Source organism: Eutrema salsugineum, unplaced genomic scaffold, assembly GCF_000478725.1.
Source record: "Eutrema salsugineum unplaced genomic scaffold, Eutsalg1_0 scaffold_3, whole genome shotgun sequence".
Classification (NCBI taxonomy): domain Eukaryota; kingdom Viridiplantae; phylum Streptophyta; class Magnoliopsida; order Brassicales; family Brassicaceae; genus Eutrema; species Eutrema salsugineum.
Window position 1 is genome coordinate 15,409,229 of NW_006256756.1, and position 22,850 is coordinate 15,432,078.

A 22,850-nucleotide genomic window follows, 5' to 3' on the forward strand; every position below is an offset into this window, starting at 1 on the left:
GGCCTGATCAACATGGTGCAATCAAACAGGTTCCATGGCTTGGCATTAGAAGACCCATTAGATCACATTGACAACTTTGATAGAGTTTGTGATCTAACTAAGATGAATGGAGTTAGTGAGGACAGTTTCAAGTTGAGGCTATTTCCTTTTTCTCTAGGAGACAAAGCTCATCAGTGGGAAAAGTCTCTACCTCAAGGATCAGTCACAACTTGGGAGCAATGCAAAAGAGCATTTCTAACCAAGTTCTTCTCTTCATCAAGAACAGCAAGGTTAAGAAATGAAATCTCAAGTTTCATTCAGAAGAACCATGAATCGTTTTGTGAGGCTTGGGAAAGATTTAGAGGGTATACCATGCAATGCCCTCACCATGGATTCTCAGATTGTCAGCTGCTAAGTACATTCTACAGAGGTACTTTACCAAAGGTCAGACTTCTCTTGGACACAGCTTCTAATGGTAATTTCATGACCAAGGAAGTCAATGATGCCATGACCCTAGTGGAGAACGTAGCTCAGAGTGATGAGCTTTATGGATCAGACTTTGAAAGGAATTCAAGAGGGGCTGTGAGTGCTGAAGAGGAAAGGACAAGGAAAGACATCAAGTCTCTCAATGAGAAGCTAGACACACTTCTTTTAGCTTCTCATCAGTCAGCCAACTTTGTTAGAGATGTGAATCATGTGTTTCAAGACACATTTCAAAGGGAAGACATCACAGCTGAGGTGAACTTTGTAGGTGGCCAACAAGGTTACCAAAAGGGCTTTACCTACTACAAGAATCCCCCAAACCAGAACTTATATCCTCAAAACACTCAACAACAAGGTTTTGTCTCTCCCCAACAACAAAGTCTCCAACATAACTCAGAGAATAAGGATCAAGAAGTGCAGAACCTGCTCCAGCAAATCCTCAAAGGTCAAGCAAGTGGTGCCATAGACTTCAACAAGAAAATGGCAGAGATTAACAACAAGGTGGACTGCACTTATTCTGATCTTCTAACTCAACTTTCAACCTTGGCTTCCAAAGTCAAGACTCTAGAGAACAACAAGGGCCACTGCAGTTCTCAAGCTCAAAGATCTTTACCAGGGACATCAATTGCACATCAAACAGAATACTGCAATGCAATCCTCTCAAATGATGAGAATCATGCTGCTGTCCAAGAAATTGAGGACCTTCTCCATGGCAATGTCTCAAGTGACAAATGCCTGACAAAAGATGATGAGGACGCCATCATAGATGAGTTTGAGTTCCTGTTCTGTGATCTCAATGAGGACATTGAGAAAGAAGGTGGGGAGACAGCTTGTTTTGATATGAAAAAGAATGATTCTGAGATTGCTGAAGGAAAGGATCAGAGAATGGTTCAAGGAAGGACATCTGATGGAGTCTCTAGCACTGGCTCAACAAGGGTGAAACCCAAATCTATTCCCAAGCTAGGCAACCCAGGAAAGTTCTCCATCTCATGCTCTCTTGGAAATTTGAAAGTGGACAATGCTTTGTGTGATTCTGGATCAAGCATCAGTGTAATGTCTTTAGACATGGTGGAGAGACTAGGGATCAAGAGTCTTAAGCATCACCCCATGTCAATCACCTTTGGAGATTCATCCTCAAAGAAACCATATGGAATCCTTGAAGACTACCCATTGAAAATTGGTGAATGCACAGTTCCAACAGATTTTGTAGTTATGAAGATGAAGAAGACAAAAGAGCTACCTCTTTTGCTTGGAACTCCATTTCTGAACACCACAGGAGCAAGGATGGACTTTGATACTCAAAGAGTGGTACTTGCTAAGGTAGATGATGAAGTATCTTATCCTCTTAAGCCTCCTCTTGCTGGGTTTTGTGGAGTTATATCTGATGATTCTGATGAGTTGAAACATTATGGGATGATGTATGTGGGGAGTATTGGAACTATAGAAGAAGCTATACCCCTTGCATCTGTTGAGAAAAAGAAAGAATCCCTAATAAGACCTGATCTTGAGTTTGAAGGGGATTTCTTTAGTGATGATGAAGCTTGCTTGGAATCTCTATCTCCTACACCAAGTGAGAAGGAGATCAGCAGCAACAAAGGCAATGGCTCAGGGTCTCAAGACAAGAACCCACCAAGAACCAGACCATTCACTCTTGAGTCATCTTCTCAGGTCTTAACTCTCACTCCTTGGAAGTTTGTTGGTGGAGCTGTTGAATACAAGGTTAAAGGCAATGGAAGATCAAGACCATTTGCCAAAGTCAGAGCTATCCTCACACCAGAGTTCATAGACAAAGGATCTGATGGTGTCCAAGAGATGATGAACAAGGACCTCAAACTTGAATTCATGGACAAGACCAGGAGCACCAAAGCTCCTCCTCTCCCTTACTAAAAAGAGGGTAAAAAGTCAAACTTAGTGACTTTAAACAAAGTGCTCTTGGGAGACACCCCAAGCTTATCCTTGTATATACTCTTTTTATTCTTTTCTCTCATTTCTTTTCCTTTTTTAGGATCTTTTGATGGGTTTTGTGAGTTGGTCTCAGGTTCTAGGTGATTTTTGGAGGACATAGCTCAGTGATGAATGGAATGGATCATGTGAGAGAGCTGAGAGAACTGTTTAAAGCCAGAAAAACTTGAAGAAGGCCTCAGTGCTACCTAGGTGTGCGGGTCAGTGCATAAAGAGTCCAGGCCGCAGCAAGACTCGCGATTTACTCCGGCCTGGGCGTGCTACCTGGTGTGAAATAACCCTGGCCGCACAAAACCTGGAGAAGTCCAAAATGTTTAAGTCCCATTTACTGCGGGATGGGCGTGCGGGTCAGAAGAGAGGGAGCTAGGCCGCAGCAAGGTTCGGAATTTACTCCGGCTGGGGCGTGCGACCTAGAAGCGTAGACGTTGAGCCGCACCAGAAAGAAGAAGGCCAAGGGTTCTAAGTCCAAAACCGTGCGACCTGGTGCTGCGGCCTGAAACCCAAGGAGTCTAAGTCGCACGATCGTTCGCAATTTACTCCGGGATGGTCGTGCGACCTGGAAAGAGGAAGGCCAGGCCGCACAGAAAGAAGGGAACCCAAAGAGATTAAGTCCCAAAACCTGCGAGATAAGCGTGCTACCTAGGAGTAAAGAAGACCAACCCGCAGCAAGACTCGGAATTTACTCCGAGATGGTCGTGCGGGTCAGAACAGAGGATGGCCAGGCCGCAGCAAAAGATGAACGGCCAGAATGCCTAAGTAACAGAAGCTGCGAGATGGTTGTGCGGGTCAGAACAGAGGATGGCCAGGCCGCAGCAAAAAGATGAACGGCCAAAATGCCTAAGTAACAGAAGCTGCGGGATAGGAGTGCGGGTTAGACATAGGATGACCAGGCCACACATCGAACCCCTCCTACTCATTGGGGTCTGATTTCAACAGCCACTAGGTAACACTCAAAACCTTGTAAATAGCATGTAGACTTTCTTTTTCTTTTGCATTTTGCCTGTTTGCTTTGGTTTCACTTCTTTCTCATACTTTTATAACACAAGGGACTGTGTTATTTAAGTGTGGGGGAGGAGTTTTATCCTTTACTAATCATGTTTTCTATTTTCTTATTTTATACTTTGAGTCTTGAGTCACATTCTAGTGCATATTCATCTAAGTGCATATAAAAAACCAAAAAAATGGAAAAATCTGAAAAAATTTTCACAAAAAATGCTCATGTAGTTGCATTCACATTTTAGGTTGAGTCTAGTTTGCATTTTCATATAGGTTTACATCCTATGCAAATGGGAGTAATGATAGGTTCTTTCCTTGAGAGTACATCACTTTGAGAATTTGGATTAAATATGCTTGTGAAATGACTTCTTTGCTTGCAAGGCTTGAAATGGTTTGAATCTGAGAAGCAAGTTTGAATTGAACTCAACTCTAATAAGTGAAAACCTTGAACTTGACTTGAAATTATCTTTGATGCATTGTTTGAAAAAGCTTGTGGATACCTATATACATATTTGAGCTAGAATCCTGTTTTTACCACCCTCTTCCTTAGCTCAAATAGCTGAGTCCACATCTGGATCAGTTTTCCTCACCTTGAACCCATCCTTCCTTCAAGCCAAATGTTTGTGTGTGACTGAAAGGCCACCTTGGATCAAACTTAGCAGAAAGTGTTAGGTTTAGAGCGACAAGGGCAAGTCTCATTGAGTGTTAAGTTCCATCATCAATGAGCTGAGAGATTTGGTGAGAACTAAGTGTGGGGGAATACTTGTTGGTGAGTGGAAAAAGGAGAGATGAGTGGAAATAAAAGGAGAATGGTGAGAACTAGGAGAAAAAGAAAAGAAATCAGTCTTGGAGTTTTGAGTCAAGAAAGTGAGCTTTAGTGTTTTGAAAAGAAAAAGTCTAGCCTCTAAATGAAAAGAAAAGAAAAGAAGCCCAAGAGCTCAAATGTTTTAAAAAGAAAGAAAAAAAGGCTAGAAGTTACAAAAGAAAGTGAAAAAGAGCTATGTAAAGTTTGAACTCCAAGATTGAGTGTGAAAATGAAAAGTGAGTCCCCTAGTGAGAGGAAATTAGTGTGGAAAGTGAGGTTCTTGAGAGGTTGAGCAAGTAAGAAAGCTTTGAGTAGAGTGTGGGGTGGGATGAGTCCTTGCCCTTGTATGCATAGGTTGCTTTTTACCTTTAGCATTCTGCCAAAGTTTGATCATTCATAGAGAGATCCCCTTGCTGCATTGAACCCACTCAGGCGCTGATGAGATCATTTTAGTCTCATTACCTCACCCTAGCCAAACTTTGCTTGTTTGAACATTGCATCATTTGATCCACTTGGTAAAGAGCTTAATGAATGTCAAAGAGTTGAGGAATAAGAGAACTTGTGGAGATTACTGTTGAGTTGATACATCAGAGTATGGTCTTGCATTGCATATTGAGCATGAACTTGAATTCTCTTAGTTGTCACTTTTCTCTTTCAAAGGAAATATGAACTCCCAATGCATTCAACCTCTCTCTCTCATTTGTTCTTTTTGCTTGAGGACAAGCAAAGGATAAGTGTGGGGGAGTTGATATATTCATAAATTGCATCATTTAATGTACATATTCTAGTCAAAATCATGTCTCATTTGCATGCATTTTAGGTCTTTAGGCATTGTTTTAAGACTTAGGAGATTGCATTAGGTCCAAGAGAGTTTTGCATGTTTTGGAGTGTTAAACAGGTGCTTTTGGAGCCAATTTGAAGTGGATGATGTGATTCAGATGAAGAAATGGAGTTGGAATGATCAAAAATGGTGAAAAGGAGCAATTTTGGGTTTCTCGGCAAAATGGTGTACTGAAGGTCGAAGGTTCTCGACCAAAATCCTTCCCGCGGGTAGCTTTCTCGGCCAATAACACGTACCGCGGTCAAGTCTCTCGGCCAAAATCTCCGGGTGCAGACACGTTTCCGAAATCGCCTGTCCGGGGAACCTTCCGGTCAGATTTAGCTGTCGGAGTCTTCATAAAGGTTGGAGATAATTGAGTCAAGAGTTCATAACAGTTGGAATCAAGGCATTTGGACCACAGAACTGAAAGATATGGTAATCGGAAGACGAACAGGTCTCGCACTCATTCCGGAGCAATCCGATACCCCTGAATGATCGCCTGTCCGGGGAGCCTTCCGGTCCGATTCAGAAGGCGGGTGCTTCATAGAATTTGGAGAGCATTGCATCACGGTCTCTTAGCAAGTAGAATCGTGGAATTCGGACGCGTGAGCAGAGAGATAAGCTTGTCGGAAGGAACCCCAGTCTCGCAGGTATTCCGGACCGAGCAGATCAGTTCTAAAGGATGCGAAGGACGGTGCACTTCCAGGCCGATTTAGTTTCCGGGTCCTTCATGAGAACCATAGACATTTGAGTCTTCTTTCCAGAACGTCCAAGATCATTCAATTCGGATCTATGAGCAGAAAGATACAGTCTCCGGAATGGACACATGTCTAGACGCCTCTCTCTGGTCGTGTACATGCACTGCAAAGATGTGCCCTCCAGGAAGCCTTACACTTCCCAAGCACCGAAGCTTTCTTCACAAAAGTTGGAGATAAATGAGTCCTCTGTCTTCTGCAACCGAAATCATTCAATTCGGACAAGTCTCATAGGAGTTACACTCTCCGGAATGCGAAGTGGTCTAAGCTGCTCTGGATGCTGCGAGTTGGAGAGGAAGGAGACCAAGCCGCAGCAACACTCGCAAATCACTCCGACTTGAGCCTGCGACCTAGGTGCAATAGAGACCAACCCGCACAGTTTGTACATTCCCCAGAAACCGCCTTAGCCCTGCGAGTTGGAGAGGAAGGAGACCAAGCCGCAGCAACACTCGCAAAACACTCCTACTTAGGCGTGCGGCTAAGACAAGGCGATTCAGGCTTCACAAGACAAGTCTTCATCTACTGCGACTTAGGTGTGCGACCTGGGACATACTGGACTGACCCGCAGGATTTCCACTTGACCCAACTGAGCCGGGTCAGTACCCAGTTTGTCCTGGGCTGACCCGGTCCATTAGCACTAGGTATATATAGTTTTTTGGGAGAAAAACCCAAGTAGGTTATCTTCTACTTAGTTTTCTCTCTAGTTTTCTTTCCTTTTGAGGGTAAAAACGTTTTTGATTAAGAGATATCTGAAGGGATTTGATCATTCCAAGTCTGTTTCTTATCATCTCATCATCTCATTTCTACTTCTAATCATGATTAACATCATCTCTTGCAAAAGATTAGATGTGTTCTTCATGATTAGTGAGTAATCATCTTTTAAGCTTCTAGGTGTGTAGATTAGGGTGCTTAGATGTAGATTAATGATTGTTTAAGCTTAGATTCTCTTCTCCTTTCCTTAGTTAGCTGATCCTAATGTTAGATCCTTGCACATCACTTGGGTCTAGAATCTGGGTTTTTCATGCACCAAAAGTGTTTGATGAAATGCCTGAATGAAAGCTAACTAAGGGTTTATGCATTAATGTCATGGGAATGATTGTTAAATGCATGAATGGCATATTAGAACTGTTTCTTAATGCTCATTGATTCATATTTCACAAATGATGATTTGGTTTGAAAATAGATTAGTGTAGAGGTTAGTGCCTTCATGAGAGGATTAATCTAGATTAGAGTTCTAAGTTAATTGGAATTTGAGATCATGTGATGCTTGCTTTATCTTTCTGTATAAGATTCAGTCTTTCTTAGCTCTTATTTTGATGCACAAAGAGGCTGTCTGGTCATGTTAGACTTGGAACCTTATGCTTGTTGATTGCTTATTCACTAATGGGAATTAGTCTTGAATTGGTAATTAACAAAGGGATTTCTGTCATGAGAATGAATTAATCTGAATTGGAAGTCTAGACTAAAGATTTGCAAGTGTTGCATTGTTTGCTTAGCATCATGAATTCACATTTAAAGCACCCTAATCAATGATCACATCTAGAGGTTTAGCTTTCTTTTTATTTGAATTTGAGTGTTTGTTTAGTTTCTCTTGCTTGTTTAATTCTTAATTACTGTTTGTTCTTGCTTGTTTTGTTATATGCTTTTAGATAATCTTGGTTACCAACTCATCTGCTTATTAGACTTGGATTAAGAATTGATCCTCATAGTTCTAGTGTCTAGAATCTCTCCATTTGGATTGATACCTCAAGTGCTACAATGACATGAGTAGTTGAGGAATTGATCAAGGATTGAAAAATTCCTACTATCAGTTTGCCCTATCAAAATCCTCTCCATACGTGTCATTAGACATGGCCAGGTTTTCTACGAGCTCCATTGCCGCATTGATCTCTTTCCCAAGAAAATTTCCATTTGAAGCTGTATCGAGTTGGTTTCTGATCTTGGGGAGTGCACCTCGGTATAAAGTGCTCAAGAGGGATGCCTCTGAGAAGCCGTGGTGTGGGCATTGGTTAGTATAGCTCCTAAACCGTTCCCAAGCTTCACTAAAGCTCTCGTTGTTGTGTTGCGTGAAACTTGAGATCTGATTCCTGAGCGTAGCCGTGCGTGATGTGGAAAAGAACTTTGATAAGAATGCCAGTTTACACTGCTCCCATGTTTGTATAGAACCCCTCGGGAGGTTCTTTTCCCACTGGTGAGCTTTATCACCGAGGCTGAAAGGGAACAAACGTAGCTTGAAGCTATCTTCTGAAACGCCATTGATCTTGGTTAAGTCGCAAACTCGATCAAACTGATCTAGATGCTCTAGAGGGTCTTCTCCGGCTAGACCGTGAAACTTTGAGTTCTGCACCATATTGAGCAAGGAAGCTTTAACTTCAAAGTTATTATTCTGAACCGGTGGAGCTTGAATCCCGGCTCTATATTGGTGCGCATTAGCTCGGTCGTTTTCTCCAACAAAGACCGGAGGAGGTAGTCTCTGAGCTTGTGGCGGTGGCAGATGATCATGATGGACTTGTTGCTCGTTTCTATTCGCTTGTTGTTGGTTTTGCTGAGCAAGCCGTTCGTTTCTTTGGGCCTGTTGTTGGTTAACATAGGCTTGTTGTTCATTCCTTCCTGCCTGCGCCTGATTAGCCTGAGCCTGGTGCTCGGCTTCCTGAGCCTGTTGCTCGATCCTTTGCTGTTCTGCCATTCCAAATCTTTCAAAGTGCCGTTCTCTCTCGCGAGCTCGCCTCTCAATCCTGCTGATGTTATTGTCGTACGGTAAAGGCGGTTCAGTGCTACGAGACCTGGTTTTCATGCACCTGAAATCAAAACAAGAACTTGCAAAAGAGTCAGTAAAACAAAAGAAAGTAAAGGCTTGATCTTAAGAACAAATAAGAGAATAATGCTCCCACAAGTTGGCAACCGCGCCAATTGATAACTAAGAGTTTTCTCTCTTTAAAGAGGTTATCAATACCCCTGTCCTTGTAGTACAAGGGGTTATCAAACCAAACTTGTAGTGGAGACACTAATCTATGTTACTTGTGATCTTAAGTCAAGATGGAATGATAAGGGTTTTAGCTAAACTATTTAACAAGTGAATAAGCATGTAAATAAAACAAAAGATGAGATTTAAACTAAGTGAAGATGCAAATAACAAGCAAATGATTCGGATGATGATAATATATGATAAAGGCTAAAGCTTTAGACAGGATACTTGACTCGGGTGCTTCCAAGCTAAACTAATGGGTTAATGAATAATTTTATCAAGCGATTTCATTTGACTTTGAACTCAAGGCATGTTAATCTTCTCATGAAAGTATTAAACATCTAAACTGATCCTCTTTCATACCAAAATCCCTTTTGAGAAGCACGAATCAGTCAGCAATAAGATTCAGTTCAAAAATGTCATTTAAGAGAACAAACTATCACTCTCGCGAAGAAAGACTCTTAAACCCTTAACCGAGTGGTTCAGAAATTTCTACAAACACTTTTGATGCGAGATATGTCTCAGATCTGAACCTCAAGTGATGTGCTTGGATCCAGCCTAGAGATCTCGTTGGTTAAGGAATGAAACATGCAAGACTAGACACCTAAACCCATTAATCTATCTTGAAAGCACCCTAATTTACCTATCTAAAGCCGCTTAAACGACTACTCACTGATCATAACGAGCTCACTAAGTCCTTTGCAAGACGTGTAGCTAGTCATGATAAGGAGTTTAATGCTGGATGATAAAAAGAAATAAAGAAAGAACAAGATTCTGATGCAAAAACGAGATATCGGATTAGATTAATCAAGTTTCACAAAAGAGGCAAGTTCTTAAGGCTAAAAGAAGATAAGAGATAAGATGATTAGGTTTTTGGTCTTAAAATGTATTTATAGCAAAGGGAAAGTGTCGCGGGTCAGCCCGGAACAAACCGGGTACTGAGCCGCCTTCTTGGGTTGATGGGTGAGTGCCACGGTGTGTCGGAGAGTGAAGCCGAGGTCTTTATGTCGAGGAGTGCACGTGAGTCAGGATACAGATGAAGATCTCGTGAAGAACACGTCGAGAACATGCATGAACCCTAGTCTTTGATCCATCTTCACGTGTGTGTTCTTGAGCCGTCTTGTTCTTGGTTCTGGGTTTGTGACAAGGGACCTCGCCATAAAATGTCGCGGGGCTTGGTAGTCGAGGGGTTTGGGAGAACAGAGTCCGTCATGCACGCCGAGGCCATTACACCGAGGTGCACGTTCAACACTTAGTCGTTTTCAGCTTCATCTCTTACGTGTGCATGCCTTGATCCCAACGTGCCGAGGCATCAGCACGAGTTCTAGTCCAAAATACTCCCAAGATATGAGCCTGGGCTTGAGCAATGTCGAGGTGATGATGCCGAGGCCTGAGAAAATACTTAGCGCGTATCGCAACTCATTTAGGCTCGTATCGACCATATTGCCTTCCAGAGACAGTAACTTTCAACACACGACTCCAATTACTCTGAGACCAGTCCCATAGTCAAGATGACTCAAATAGCTCGAACTTTGGTGAAGAAACCGTCGGAGCTTGGGAAGTGGAAGGCTTCCTGGATTTCACATCTTTGCACCGCATCGGATTCACCGGAAAATAAGCTTTTGGACCGATGCGAACTCCGGAGACTTTATCTTTCAAACCATTGATCCGAATTGAGTGATTCCAAACGTTCTGAGAAGGTCTTTCACGGATCTCAAACTTTGATGAAGACTGGGCAAGCTAGTTCGGACCGGAAAGGCTCCGTCCTTCGTGATCTTTGAAGTTCGCTGTTCGGTTCTCGGGTACGCGCAATACTGGTGCATCCTCCGGAAGCCATATCTTTCTCCTCACTGGTCTGAATTGGATGATTCTAATTGCTCCGGGATCTTTGCTTGATTATCTCCAACTTTGATGAAGACCCCGCCAACTGATTCGGACCGGAAGGTTCCCCGGATTGCTGATCTTTGAAACGCGCGGGCAAGGACAAGTTTTAGTCGAGAAAAGCTTCCCGCGGTAAGGAAAATGACCGAGGGCTATGTACCGCGGTAAGCTTTTTAGCCGTAAAATTCTTCTCGCCTCGGCCAAAAACTTAACCCATGGTAATTTGCACCCGATACTCGCCTTTGGTCGATTTTAGTCGATCGGTAAGGGTTTTGGCCGATAATGAGCGTCCGGTAAGCTTTTTGACCGAGATTTCTGTCCAGCCGGTACGAGTTTTGGCCGAGAAATTCCTCCAAGCGGTTTTCACCATTTTTTACCCTTTTCTTCACCGTTTTCTTTTCTGCTCCTCTTCTTAAGCTCCAAATGGCTCCCAAAGCACCTGATAAAGACTTCAGAACATGCAAAACTCTTTGGGACCTAATGCAAGCCCTAAATCCTATTTTGATGCTTAAAGACTCAATTTACATGGGAAAACACATGATGAGGACTCTAAAATGCACTCTAAATGATGTAAAATATAGACATATCATTATCTCAATCATATGATATAAACTGTTTTAGTGGAGGGAGGGATGGAGAACGAGAATAAGAAAGATAGGGGAAAGATGGGGGGAGAGATGTAGAACTAGAGATGAAAAGAGATAAAGGGGAGAGAGAATGATAGGGAGGAATGGATAGAGTGATAGAGGGATGGAGAGGATAAATAGAAAGAAGGGAGGGATAAATTGTGTTAACGCTTTTAGGAACATGTAGATGGAGAGAGAGAGAGGGAGAGATAGGGGAGTGATGGATGGAGAGAGAAATAGAAAGGGGATAGAGAGTTAAATATTCAAAGTACATATAATTGGTTGTTATTAAATCTTTAGTTTGTTTCTTTTGTGTTCCAAAATTATTTGTTAATCAGAAACACTTTGTACTTTAAAATGTATGATATATACAATTTAGGACAAGGGAGGAAAAGAGATAGTTAGAGAGAAAGATTGAAAGAGATAGAGGGAAGGAGAGAGAATGATAGGGAGGGACATAGGAAGAAAGAAATATGAAAGAGTAAGGTAAACCAGAAGAATATGAAATCTCAGAGAACGAAGAAGACGAAGGCGATGAAGTAGAAGAGGAAAATGATGAGGAGAAGATATGGAAAATACGAAGAAAAACCTGAAAAATAAAAAGCAAGAGAATAAAGAGGAGAAGGAAGAAGAAAAACTTGAAGAAGAAAAACTTGAAGAAGAAATAAAAAATGAAAGAAAACTTGAAGAAGAAGATGAAAAAAATTAAAGAAAAGACGACAAAGAAGAAAACCCAAAAAGTAAATAAGAGGAAAAAAAAAAAAGATGCAAAATGATTATGTGAAACTCATGTTTGTTTTAGTTCAGTTTGTTTCTGAATTTCATACACTTATTTACTATTGCATTTTGGGTTTTTAATTTTGGATCGTGTTTACTTTTTTGAGTTTGCTTTATTTTTATCATGTATGTCTCAAATGGTTGTTTATATTTTATTTGGTTTACAACATAATATTTTTTTTACATTTTTGAATAATGGTTGCTTTTTAGGTGCTCTTATGATTTGTTTTCAACTATTTGCTCTCTTTTACAGTTTCTTATAAATCATGTGGTTTTTTCTGTAAAGTATAGGCATTATTCTCACCAAATTAAACATTTACAAGCGAATCAACTTCAAACTACACATTTACCTATACGATTACGAAGATTGTTGAAAAAGATCGGATATATTGCAATATCTGTTGATCAGGAACTCCATGATCATGATCAGAGAACCTTTGACAATGAATTATACATTTAAAAAAAAAAGTATTCCCTATGATTTTAATACCACATAATCAATTCGACAAAGTTTTGAAACTCTGCAGTCCGCGCAGGGTTCGGGCAAACCACCTAGATGCTTAGGAATTATTAAACCTTTCATTATTAGAAAGTTGACTATAATATTGCTATTTTATGTCGAGGAGAATAGGTTATTAAACTACCATATTTTATACGAAGTACATAATAATTCATTATTATACGTCCAAATATGCGTTAAAAATTTATATCTTTAATTATATAATGCACAATTATCCTAATATAAATATAGGCTAATAACTAATATATTTTTTTAAAACTTGTCACAACATTATTGGTACTCTAAATGGCACTAATAAATAACAAAACATCACCATCTTTTGACCGTTAGGTTCAACCGCATTTATATATCCTAGTTCTGAAAAATAAAACATTCTTTCTGATTATCTATAACATCCTTTGGTATTCTATCGTAAATATGTCTTCCTGCGAAAGGATATCAGAAATTAATTGTTCAGAAGGATGCAGCATATGCATCCAAGTCATTAAGAAATTAGTGGAAGAAGATAGATCATGTGATTCTCAAGAAACAATGATTTGGGTTGACGAACATGTAAGTAGTTTAATAGATAATTTCAATTGATTACCATTATCGTTTATTTAAAAGTTTTATTTATTTACAATAATTGCAATTTTTGTTTAATAATGTGATATATTTTCTGATAGGGTGATAGAATTATTGCAACGATTCCTAGTGGTTTTATGGCTGTCACCAATAATGAATTTTGCGAAAGAAATTGGTATTTCGTTCGTAATTTTTGAATAACTGAAGAATCAACGTCATCAAGTGCAATATTCAGTAGATATCAAATATCTATCACTGAGGAGTATCATATTTCCTCCCCAACATCTGAAGACCGTTTGTATTCTTTTTCAAAGTTCATCAAATTCATCTTTTAAAACAGGTACGTTTTAATAGTATAGATTATTCTTTATATGTCTAATTTTGTCTTTTAAATATGATAAATTAACCATTTAGTCTTGTCTTTAATTTTTTATAGTTGACTTGCTTGGAGTAATTGTAAAAGTTCCCAAACTGAGTGAACATGGAGGCATGAAATATGATAGACAAGGGATAATTACGCAGAAGTGTATAAAATTTACAGTTCGGAATTTCGAGAGAGCCACTTTCTATAGAAATTCTATTTAAAATAGATATTGGGAATTAGTTTATTGACATTTTTCATATTATCATAGGTCTGTTGATATCAAATATGTAGCATTTGGTTTTCATGCTGTAAAATTTGAAGAACTCTGGTTAACCAAACCTAGAGGCCGAGTAACAATATGTGTGTTAAGATTTTGGGAGATTGCAGCTTATGTAGGTACTTATTAGTAGCTTCAGTTTTTATGACATTATTTTTTTTGGTATGTCATTATGTACTTCTTTAACTTTTTATGAATAGTTATACCAAAATGTTTTCTTATATGTCTGCTTCTGAAATATATGATAAGTTTTTTTGTTTAAAATACAGAATCCATACGTATTTATTCAAATGACGAATTTTTGGAAATTAAGTTTGATCCTTCCATACCGGAAGTAGAAAATTCACGTTTCATGTAAATAGGATATAAGAAAACGCTATTATTTTTTACGTTTATGTGAAAATTTTCTATAGTAATATTTTAATAATCTTTTATTACTTTTTTTTTGGTTGGATTACTCAAATGATTTTAATAACGTTGATGATGAGTACCAGCGTTGGATCATACCATTTTACAAAAATAGTAAAATTCCATGAACTATTAAAATATTTTATCAGGGTTTTATATTTGTAATATTTTATGGTTACTTTGGAAGATTATGCTTTATTATTAAAAATGAATAGCAATCAGACAGAAGGTTCGTGATATTAAAAATTATCCTTCAATTGAAATAATTCATAAAATGATTACAAAACAGATAAAGACATATGATAGCATATATCTTCAAATAAAAATTCATGAAAAAACTACTTAATCTAAAGAAACGATGTTTAATTCCAAACATTTTTTTGGGGAATTTTTTTGCCCAGGCTACTCCCTTTAACATCCGCCAAGAACTTGACCTCAATCTTTGCATTATCACCAGATGTGACATCAGCAATCGACTTGTCTGTTAACCCTTCAACAGTACTATCAACATCGACTTTCTCAACAAATTCATCTGAAAGATTTATTGTGGAATCCATGCTACTTGACTTACTACACAACTTCTTAGATGATGAAAATTCCTCACCTGATATTATCATCACGAGTACGTTTAGATAAAGTAGCATGCTTTCCATCACTAATAGCTTCAGATGAATCTTCACTGTGAGCATTAACAATTGAAATCGGCAAAAAATGATATTGTTGTAACAGTAGAAGATTATAAAGTGCTTAGTATATAATTTAGATAATAGAAAAGTACTAAACCCTAAACTTCTAACATGTTCCACAGAAAGAAGAGAGCTATGTTCTACCGCTGACTCGGATTCATATTCAGGTTCAACTCTTTGCATATGAACACCATTTCAGACTCTCCCGACCTTGTAAGTGTTACTGCCTCCCAATAGATTTTATTTCTCCACATGAATTAGAAACTAGAAAGTCTTTCCAAACACATTTTTTAAGGCTTCAGGAACTGCATCCGGATCTTGAATCTACAGTGAAAAATGTTAATAGGACGACACACACTGAAATATGATAAATAAATTCATTATATGCTAAAATAGCAAACTCACCTCATCGAATTTTCCATGAAGTACTTCATCGGCTGTTTGATGTAAAACATCTTCAGCTAAAGAGTTAAACAAAAAACATTTGATCTTTGCAGTATTGTCCATAACGCATAGCTGAAGCTTGTACTTAGCACATTTAGTTGATTAAAATATGTAGGTATGTCATTTACAAATATAATTTAAATTGTAGAGAAAAATAAATATTTAAAGAAGTACCTAGCAGACACAGAATAAACTTTTGCGTCACAAGTTTCACATGAGTATTGAGTTTTACTCCCAGACTTTTTTTATCTGATCGTCCTTCTTAGGAATCTTGTACACCTTTCTGCCACATTTATTACAGACCAGATAAAACCAAGACCAATCTGTACATATTACACATATTAAAATTAGTAAAAACCAATTTGCACATCCAACAAACATACTATAGCTTTTACCTCAAGATAATCAAACTACTCTGATATTGTAACCGTTGGAAAATGCTCAAAATTCTGGTCAGACAATATTTAAAGTAAATAAAATAAACATCACTATAAGAAAATAACAATAGATATATAATAAGAAAATAACAAATATGTTAGTAGGTACATGAAGTATGTACATACTTTGCATTCCTTATCATAAACAGTGCAAATATACTTTGTCCTTGTTCATGACTTGAATTATTTTAATCTCACGGGTGGACACAACTTACCAATAACCTCTGCATAGAAAAAAAAAATATATTTTTTTAAATATACTTCTCCATATGTATGCTTGAATAGAAGTATTAATGTTCTTACCAACCAAGATGCTTGTATTGAGTCCACCATTCAAAATGGAACAAAAATCTGCAAAATCAAAATAGTTGCTGTCACTTACTGTTTTGGATGTGACATAAGGATGCGGTGGTACAACTCGAATGACTACTAATCCTTTATATATAGTTTTCCATTTAGGGTTTAGAGTATACATTAAATTTAAATATGGCGGCTATATTTTCCTATGTAATACATACGATTCAAATATGGTATATGCTTCTACAAAGCAAGGATTTTTTTAGTGATGTAGTTTTGGCAGGTCTATATAGTCGTTTGAATAATTATAAATAAAATACTTTAAAATCAAGTTTACTAAAATGTACATAATAGATTTAGGTTGGTGTAAGTCAATATTACATATGGCGAGGGAATATAAGGTAATTCAAATTCAAACTATCGAAGCATTCTCATATATCTGGGAAAATGTAGACAATCTTTGAAAAAGGTTTTGGCGAAAAATGCGCTATTGACTACTATCGATAAGAATATATACTAATAAATTTCAATCAATGAAGATATCTCTGGAAACGTGTTATATAAGATATTCTTTTGGATCCGATTTTTGCAGTATATTTTTAATTTTTATAGATAACAATTCCTTTATACCAAAACGCAAGAATCAATATCGTTTCGGGTCAAAGTAGGATCCACGTCTTTTTAAATGGGTAAAACAAAATGACACAGATCCTCTTTGGTTTTACTTTTTGTTTGTTCGTGTAAATATTTTTTTGTACGAATTGTATAGGATTTTTCTAATGGCATATTTTGTTATATACCACGTAAAACCAAGGTCAATTACTAAGTGTACTTTTCTTTTAATAGTAAAAGATTAATAATAATCAACTAACACCAACCAATCAAAATATAATATTAGTTGACCAATCAGAACATAAGGATTTTATTAATCAAAACAACATCAAAATCTGAATTTTGAACCACAGGTTCACTTTGCAAATAATATAATAGATAATTTATTTGCGTATTACGTGAAACCTAATATATACATATATATTATATTGATGTCGTTTCATGTTATTTTAGAAGTTCGATATTTACATACGTAATATCTTTATAAAAAAAATATTGATGTTTTCAAAAACCTTTGTTACATGTATGTGCTATCTAGAGAATGCAAGAAAATGAAAATTTTACTGATTCGAAGAATCACGCGAGGCCCAAAAAGAGGCTGACACAAGACGCCGAGACTTCCATCCTAAAACTAATCCGTTTTGGCCCAATTCTTCAACTCTATACCCATCGTTAAACAAGCTTAAGAGGAGCTTTGCTTGACAACGGTTGGCAAAACTAACATCCACCGGTTTGAACCCATTAGTTTCTAACCACCCTTTCCACGAAGCAAAACACTCGAATTCCACGTCATCAGCGGTAATAGCTATACGCGTCAACCAACTTGAAACCCACGGCCCAATGAAAACACGTTCAACAAAGGCACGGGTCGGGCCTGCCTCAAGAGAGTCGAATATGGCTGAGAATTGATGTAGCAAGTCCATAAACCGATAGAGGTAGCTTTGGTTTCCCATTAGACAAACTTCCTCGTGAACGAGTGTTACCAGTTTTGGATTTAGAGTTTTAGCCTCGGTTAGAAATGAAATGAGAGAATTAGGTGTTTGGTGGCTAAACCGAGGGAGATGCAACATACAATTGATAATCACTGCTTCTCCTCTCACAAGTTTTAACGACGAAGCGCTGAATGCGTCAGTGTCGAGTTTACAGTGGTGGTATGAAAATGGCTGGCCGATCGACTCTGCAAATGCGGTTAGACGCCGTCCAGCCTCTTGGACAGCAGCAATGGATTTCTTACCATTGGTGGCTCGTGACAAAGCGGTAATTCTAAGATGTTGGGTTAATGGGCCTGTATTTTTACATACCAAGGCCTGCATCAATGAGGCCCATTGAACACCTTCTGTAATATCGTAGTCTAAAATATGGATTCGCCGCTCATACTTGACAGCTTCAAGAATAGCCTGTGAGGCGGTAAAGTAACCGAAGTTGACGTACGGAGACATGTTTTGCAGCATTTGGATCGCTGATAACACATCCACCTGATGATGAACATCACGGTGTTGGTGGGGACTGCTGTGCCGCTGAACATTAGCTCGTTCCAGCAACTTTGAAAGGCCATCGGTGAAGTGATCTGCTAATCTCTCCATGTTGGTTCGGTCACTGGGAGAAACCAACTCCTTAAGCCTTGCAAGTATTACCCGAGTCAGCTCTCGGGTTTTATCTAAACCAGTTGATGCCTCTGCAGCAGCCACCAGTAAGTGAACCAACCTCAAGCCCTTTGATTCATCAGGATTAGGCTCCTCGGCATCATCAACCCCATCAGCGACGGAAAAACCCGTGGACGCAGAGTTACAAATTCCCTCTTGGCCATGGTCACAAGGAATTGTTGGAGGAGATTCCGTCGGAGCTCCTTCATCACTCATCATGGATTCAATGAGATCGCGGAAGTCAACATCCCAGTCCATGTCAAGAGATCCATCATTCTGTTCCACACAGGAGGAAGTGCTTGCGGTTGCGGCTTTGTTGTTAGAGAAGAAGAGATCGAGGAAGTCATCGTAAGGATAATTCATGGCCATGGAGGTGAAAAATAAGAAATGGTAGTGCAGTATTATATAGATAGCTTATAGCCATGTAGAGGAACCTAAGAGAAGAGACTAGTGGTTCTATTTTTTGAAGGAAATCTTTGAAGTCAAATCTAAATACATGGTCCCCTTTCAGGGAGGTCCAAAAATTTGTGGTCCATGGAAGACGCAGGAGGACCACTGTAATCAAATGGGCAAATAAATAATTCAAGTGAGCATATTTGTTTGTCCAATAATACTAGTACGTTTTTTTTCCTACCCCAATTAGCACCTCTTTATTTTGAGCACATCACAAATTTTCAGTTTTCACTGAGAAATGAAACATACAATTTTATCCTTAATTATAGATATGAATGTGTATCAGTAAGCATATCTATATTCATATACCATAAAGTGTATTAGTATACAAAGATCGTTATACTTGTAGCTAAATTGAGCTTTTCACAAAAAATACTAGTTCGTATTATTTTCAAAGTATTAGTTTGCCAAAAAATTAATATTAATCCATGTTAATATCTTATAATAGGAAAAATACATTTAAATCTTTGACCTCGGTGTTACGTGGTATATTACAATAAATGCCATTATAAAAAAATATATTCCATAAACAGAACAAAAAAACTGAAACCAAAGAGGATCCGCATCCTTTTAAAATGACCCGTTTAAAAGGACGTGGATCCTAAAATTTAACATGTTTTGTATTTTAGGAAATTAATGATTATTTAAGATGTAATATTTTTGAAATATTTAGCTCCTAATAATTGGGAGAAATGAAATAGATATCGTAATAAATATGATTACATATTAATTAAAGCGCATGAAAGACTCTTGAATTCAAAATATAAAAGAAAATCTTCAAATCTTCAAATCATTTTTTTCGCATACCCAAATATTAACACAACAATAACAACTTCCAAAAATGACGTATTTGCCTATTTGCCATAATATTGTATTTAATTTAATTTGAACAATTATACTTTGCCGCCAATATATCTTACCTCTTAACGGCATTCAACAAAATCCTCAAATTTTATTCTGAGCTATTGCTAAATGTCAATCGATCGATGAGAATATGCTAATAGTTTGTTATTGAATATTATCCCATTTATTTTGCATAACCGTATAGATACTCAATAACAACTACTTTACAAAAAAAATAGGATTCGCTATTTCCAAATCAATATTGTGTTCAATTTGAATTGAAAAAAAAAATATACTTGGCCGCCAATTTACATACAACTCAACAGTATTGCAAAAACTCTATATTGTTTCACTATAAATACGACACTACCGTATTCCATTTCACTCCACATCAACTATAACTTTCTTAACTTTAAGTTCACTGCACAATGACTTCCAACATGAGGTTAGTACATTTGGCTGACTTAAAGCTATTCAAGACTGGGTGGAAGGTGCAGGTGAATGTGCTTCACACTTGGAAGAAATACCAGACTAAGAGTGGAGAGTCTTTGGAAATCATTTCGCAGATGAAATGGTATGATCAAATGGATTTGAAATTACATTTTTGTTTTACTAACTATTAATGGTTTACTTATAAACATTTTTTTTATTTACAGCTACTGTCAAGAAAAACCTGTTGCATCGTTTTGAGCGGATGATGGTTGTCGGTGAATGGAATCTCATCGAGAACTTTGCATTGAACCAGGCGTCAGGTCAATACCGGGCCACAAGGCATCAATTCAAGATGTCCTTCATTGCATCCACCGTTGTCAGCAAAAGTGCTAATCGATCTGACAGTCGGTTTTTTGAGTTCTTAGATTTGGTACAATCTTGAACGATGCAACCAGTACAAGTTTTTTGATTGGTGAGTTTTTTTACTTATCTATATAGTTAGTTTATTACATTTATATACGTATTCATCTGATGTCATTTTTCAAAATACCAGATGTTATTGGACGAGTTGAAAGTGTACGTGAACTGAAAACAATCCCGGTTATGTACAAGGACACCAGCAAGCTTGAATTCGACTTGTGTAATAAAAAGTGAGTATATACGGTTAACGTTTTTTATCATTTTAAATATTTACTCTAATATAATTGAATCGTATTATATATAGAGAAGAGCGCTTACCATTCACACTTTGGGGTATATTTGGCAAGCAAGTGTATTCGGCTTGTTAGAATGCTGGTGAACGTGGTGTCATCATTGTAATCCGTTTTTGGAAAATCAATGTGTTTAGAGGTAAAAATATTTAATTGCAAAATTGTTGTTTCAACATAAATTAAAATGCATTTTGATTATTTGTTTAAATTATCATAGGTGAACGTCAAATTACCAGTTCTTTCCAAACCTCTAAGGTTCTCATAGATCTTAACGATCCAGATGTCATTGACTTCAAAAATAGGTAAACAGTGTATTTATATATCACACACATATTTTGACAATGTGATTATTAATAAGAATTGTTTTCCAATTTGAAGTTTACCTGCAAATGGCGGAAATATTACTTTCTTGAGTAGCAAGCCACATCAAAGGATTTCTTATGATGATGAGAGTAATTTTGATCAGTTTCCAATGGTGGTTATTGCTGAACTGAAAGATTATCTGGAGGTATATATAAAAGTTGTCATAACTTTATTATATGTTGATAAGATGATATGTCTTTGGGAAATAATTTTTTAATATAAAACTAATAAAATAAAATACTTAAAGCATATAAAAATTTATATATGGTATCGATTAAACTAAAAGTATAACTCAAACCTTAACTTTTATATGTTAATTTATTAATAGATTTTATGCAATTATGGTGACTGTTCTATTGTTAAATATTCAGGTTGGAAAATGTAAAATCATGTGTACTCTATACGCGGTTGATACAGATTGGTCATGGTTTTACTTGGTTTGCACTAAGTGTGGGAAAAATGTCTACAAAATCCCAAAACGTGAAGACGAGAAATTTTCTGATAAAAATAAGAAGCTTTATTCATGTGAAACATGTGATGCCAAAGTTTCATCTGTCAATGCGAGGTAGATAAATTTTATAAATTACTAAATAACAAATTGTGTGCCAAAAATATATAATCACATGTTTACATTTAAATTATATTGTAGATACAAACTCCATCTTTGTGTCATGGATAACACTAGCAAGATCAAATGTTTTCTTTTTGATTCAAATGCAAAGGATATTGTTAACCAATCTGCGGATGAAATTTAAAAAGGGACATACAATGAGGTATTCTACACTTATGTGTTTATTTCAATAAGTTTTATATTAAAAATCATTTCCTAAATACTTAGTATTTTTCAACATAGATACAAGATCCGGATGTCGTTTCTGATGCACTGCAAAACTAGGTTGGGAAGACTTTTCAGTTTCTAATTTGTGTTAAGAAAGAAAATCTCTACGGTGGTAGTAATACATACAAGGTCGGAAAGGTTTGGAAAGGCAATCAGGTTTTGACTACCACCTTTGATGAGGTGAATGAATCTGAAGATGAGGGTGATCAGAGTTTACTCATATCTGGCAATCAGGTAAAATTCATATCATGTGAATGGATTTTTTTATATTTTTGGGACAATACTATATCTTGAAAATCTTTTATTTATAGGCATCACTGATGAACACACATAGCCAAGAGTCTTTGGATGATGTTTTTGGCAATATCAAAAATCCTTTATTAAAGCGTGAGCGAGATAATCCTAAAGATTCAATCGACTCATCCTTGTCGTCTAAGAAGTCATTTAATAGTGTGAGTAGTGTGGAAACGACATATGCGAATGAAGTAATTGATGAGAATACACTGAAGAGTGATGATGTTTTAGTGAACGTTCTTCTTACAAGTGAATCCAATGAAGGTGTTGCAAAGGGACGAACTAGAGGACGTGGTGGTGGTAAAGCTGTTGGCAAATAGTGAGGCAAAAATGGGAAGATGTGATCTCATATATTCTGCAGTTTATGAATTTGTTATTATTTAATGTTTTATTGAATAACTTTCTATTTTCCATTATTTGGTTTTAATATTTTGAGCATTCGGATATTTATTCTTTTATGCTTAGTTTATTTGTTTGTAGAAGTTGAAGTATTAATAAAATATTGTTTGGTTTGGCATAATATGTTTGTTAGGCACATATTATACATTTTTAATCCATCTGCATCAAATACAATAAGTATAAAATATTAGTAGTTGAAATCAACACTTATATTATT

The 22,850-nt window shown here is 37.2% G+C and overlaps 2 protein-coding genes and 2 non-coding genes across 4 annotated transcripts; 2 read left to right on the plus strand and 2 right to left on the minus strand.

Annotated features, from left to right (window-relative positions):
- Window positions 1-267: 267 nt before the first annotated feature.
- LOC112085616 lies at window positions 268-374 on the minus strand. The gene has a single exon (XR_002898917.1). It is a non-coding gene; the product is annotated as a small nucleolar RNA R71 (small nucleolar RNA).
- A 7,414-nt stretch (window positions 375-7,788) lies between these two features.
- Window positions 7,789-7,895, plus strand: LOC112085524. Its single transcript, XR_002898828.1, has one exon. It is a non-coding gene; the product is annotated as a small nucleolar RNA R71 (small nucleolar RNA).
- Window positions 7,896-17,121: 9,226 nt separating this feature from the next.
- LOC18014647 (scarecrow-like protein 26) lies at window positions 17,122-18,813 on the minus strand. Its single transcript, XM_006397258.2, has one exon. It carries the CDS (start codon window positions 18,668-18,670, stop codon window positions 17,219-17,221), a length of 1,452 nt encoding a protein of 483 aa, XP_006397321.2. The 5' UTR covers window positions 18,671-18,813; the 3' UTR covers window positions 17,122-17,218.
- A 1,212-nt stretch (window positions 18,814-20,025) lies between these two features.
- On the plus strand, window positions 20,026-22,554 carry LOC18014761. Its single transcript, XM_024154691.1, has 8 exons — window positions 20,026-20,134; window positions 20,254-20,349; window positions 20,583-20,679; window positions 20,976-21,041; window positions 21,118-21,247; window positions 21,474-21,539; window positions 22,034-22,174; window positions 22,252-22,554. The coding sequence occupies exons 1-8, from the start codon at window positions 20,026-20,028 to the stop codon at window positions 22,552-22,554; spliced, it is 1,008 nt and encodes a 335-aa protein (XP_024010459.1).
- The last annotated feature ends 296 nt before the right edge of the window (window positions 22,555-22,850 follow it).

Coding starts and splice junctions, on each gene's coding strand:
- LOC18014647 (XM_006397258.2), bottom strand. CDS start 18,670: ATGGCCATGAATTATCCTTACGATGACTTCCTCGATCTCTTCTTCTCT.
- LOC18014761 (XM_024154691.1), top strand. CDS start 20,026: ATGACTTCCAACATGAGGTTAGTACATTTGGCTGACTTAAAGCTATTC. Junction 20,680..20,975: donor TTCGACTTGTGTAATAAAAA/GTGAGTATATAC, acceptor TCAAATTACCAG/TTCTTTCCAAACCTCTAAGG. Junction 21,540..22,033: donor ATTGGTCATGGTTTTACTTG/GTTTGCACTAAG, acceptor ATTTGTGTTAAG/AAAGAAAATCTCTACGGTGG.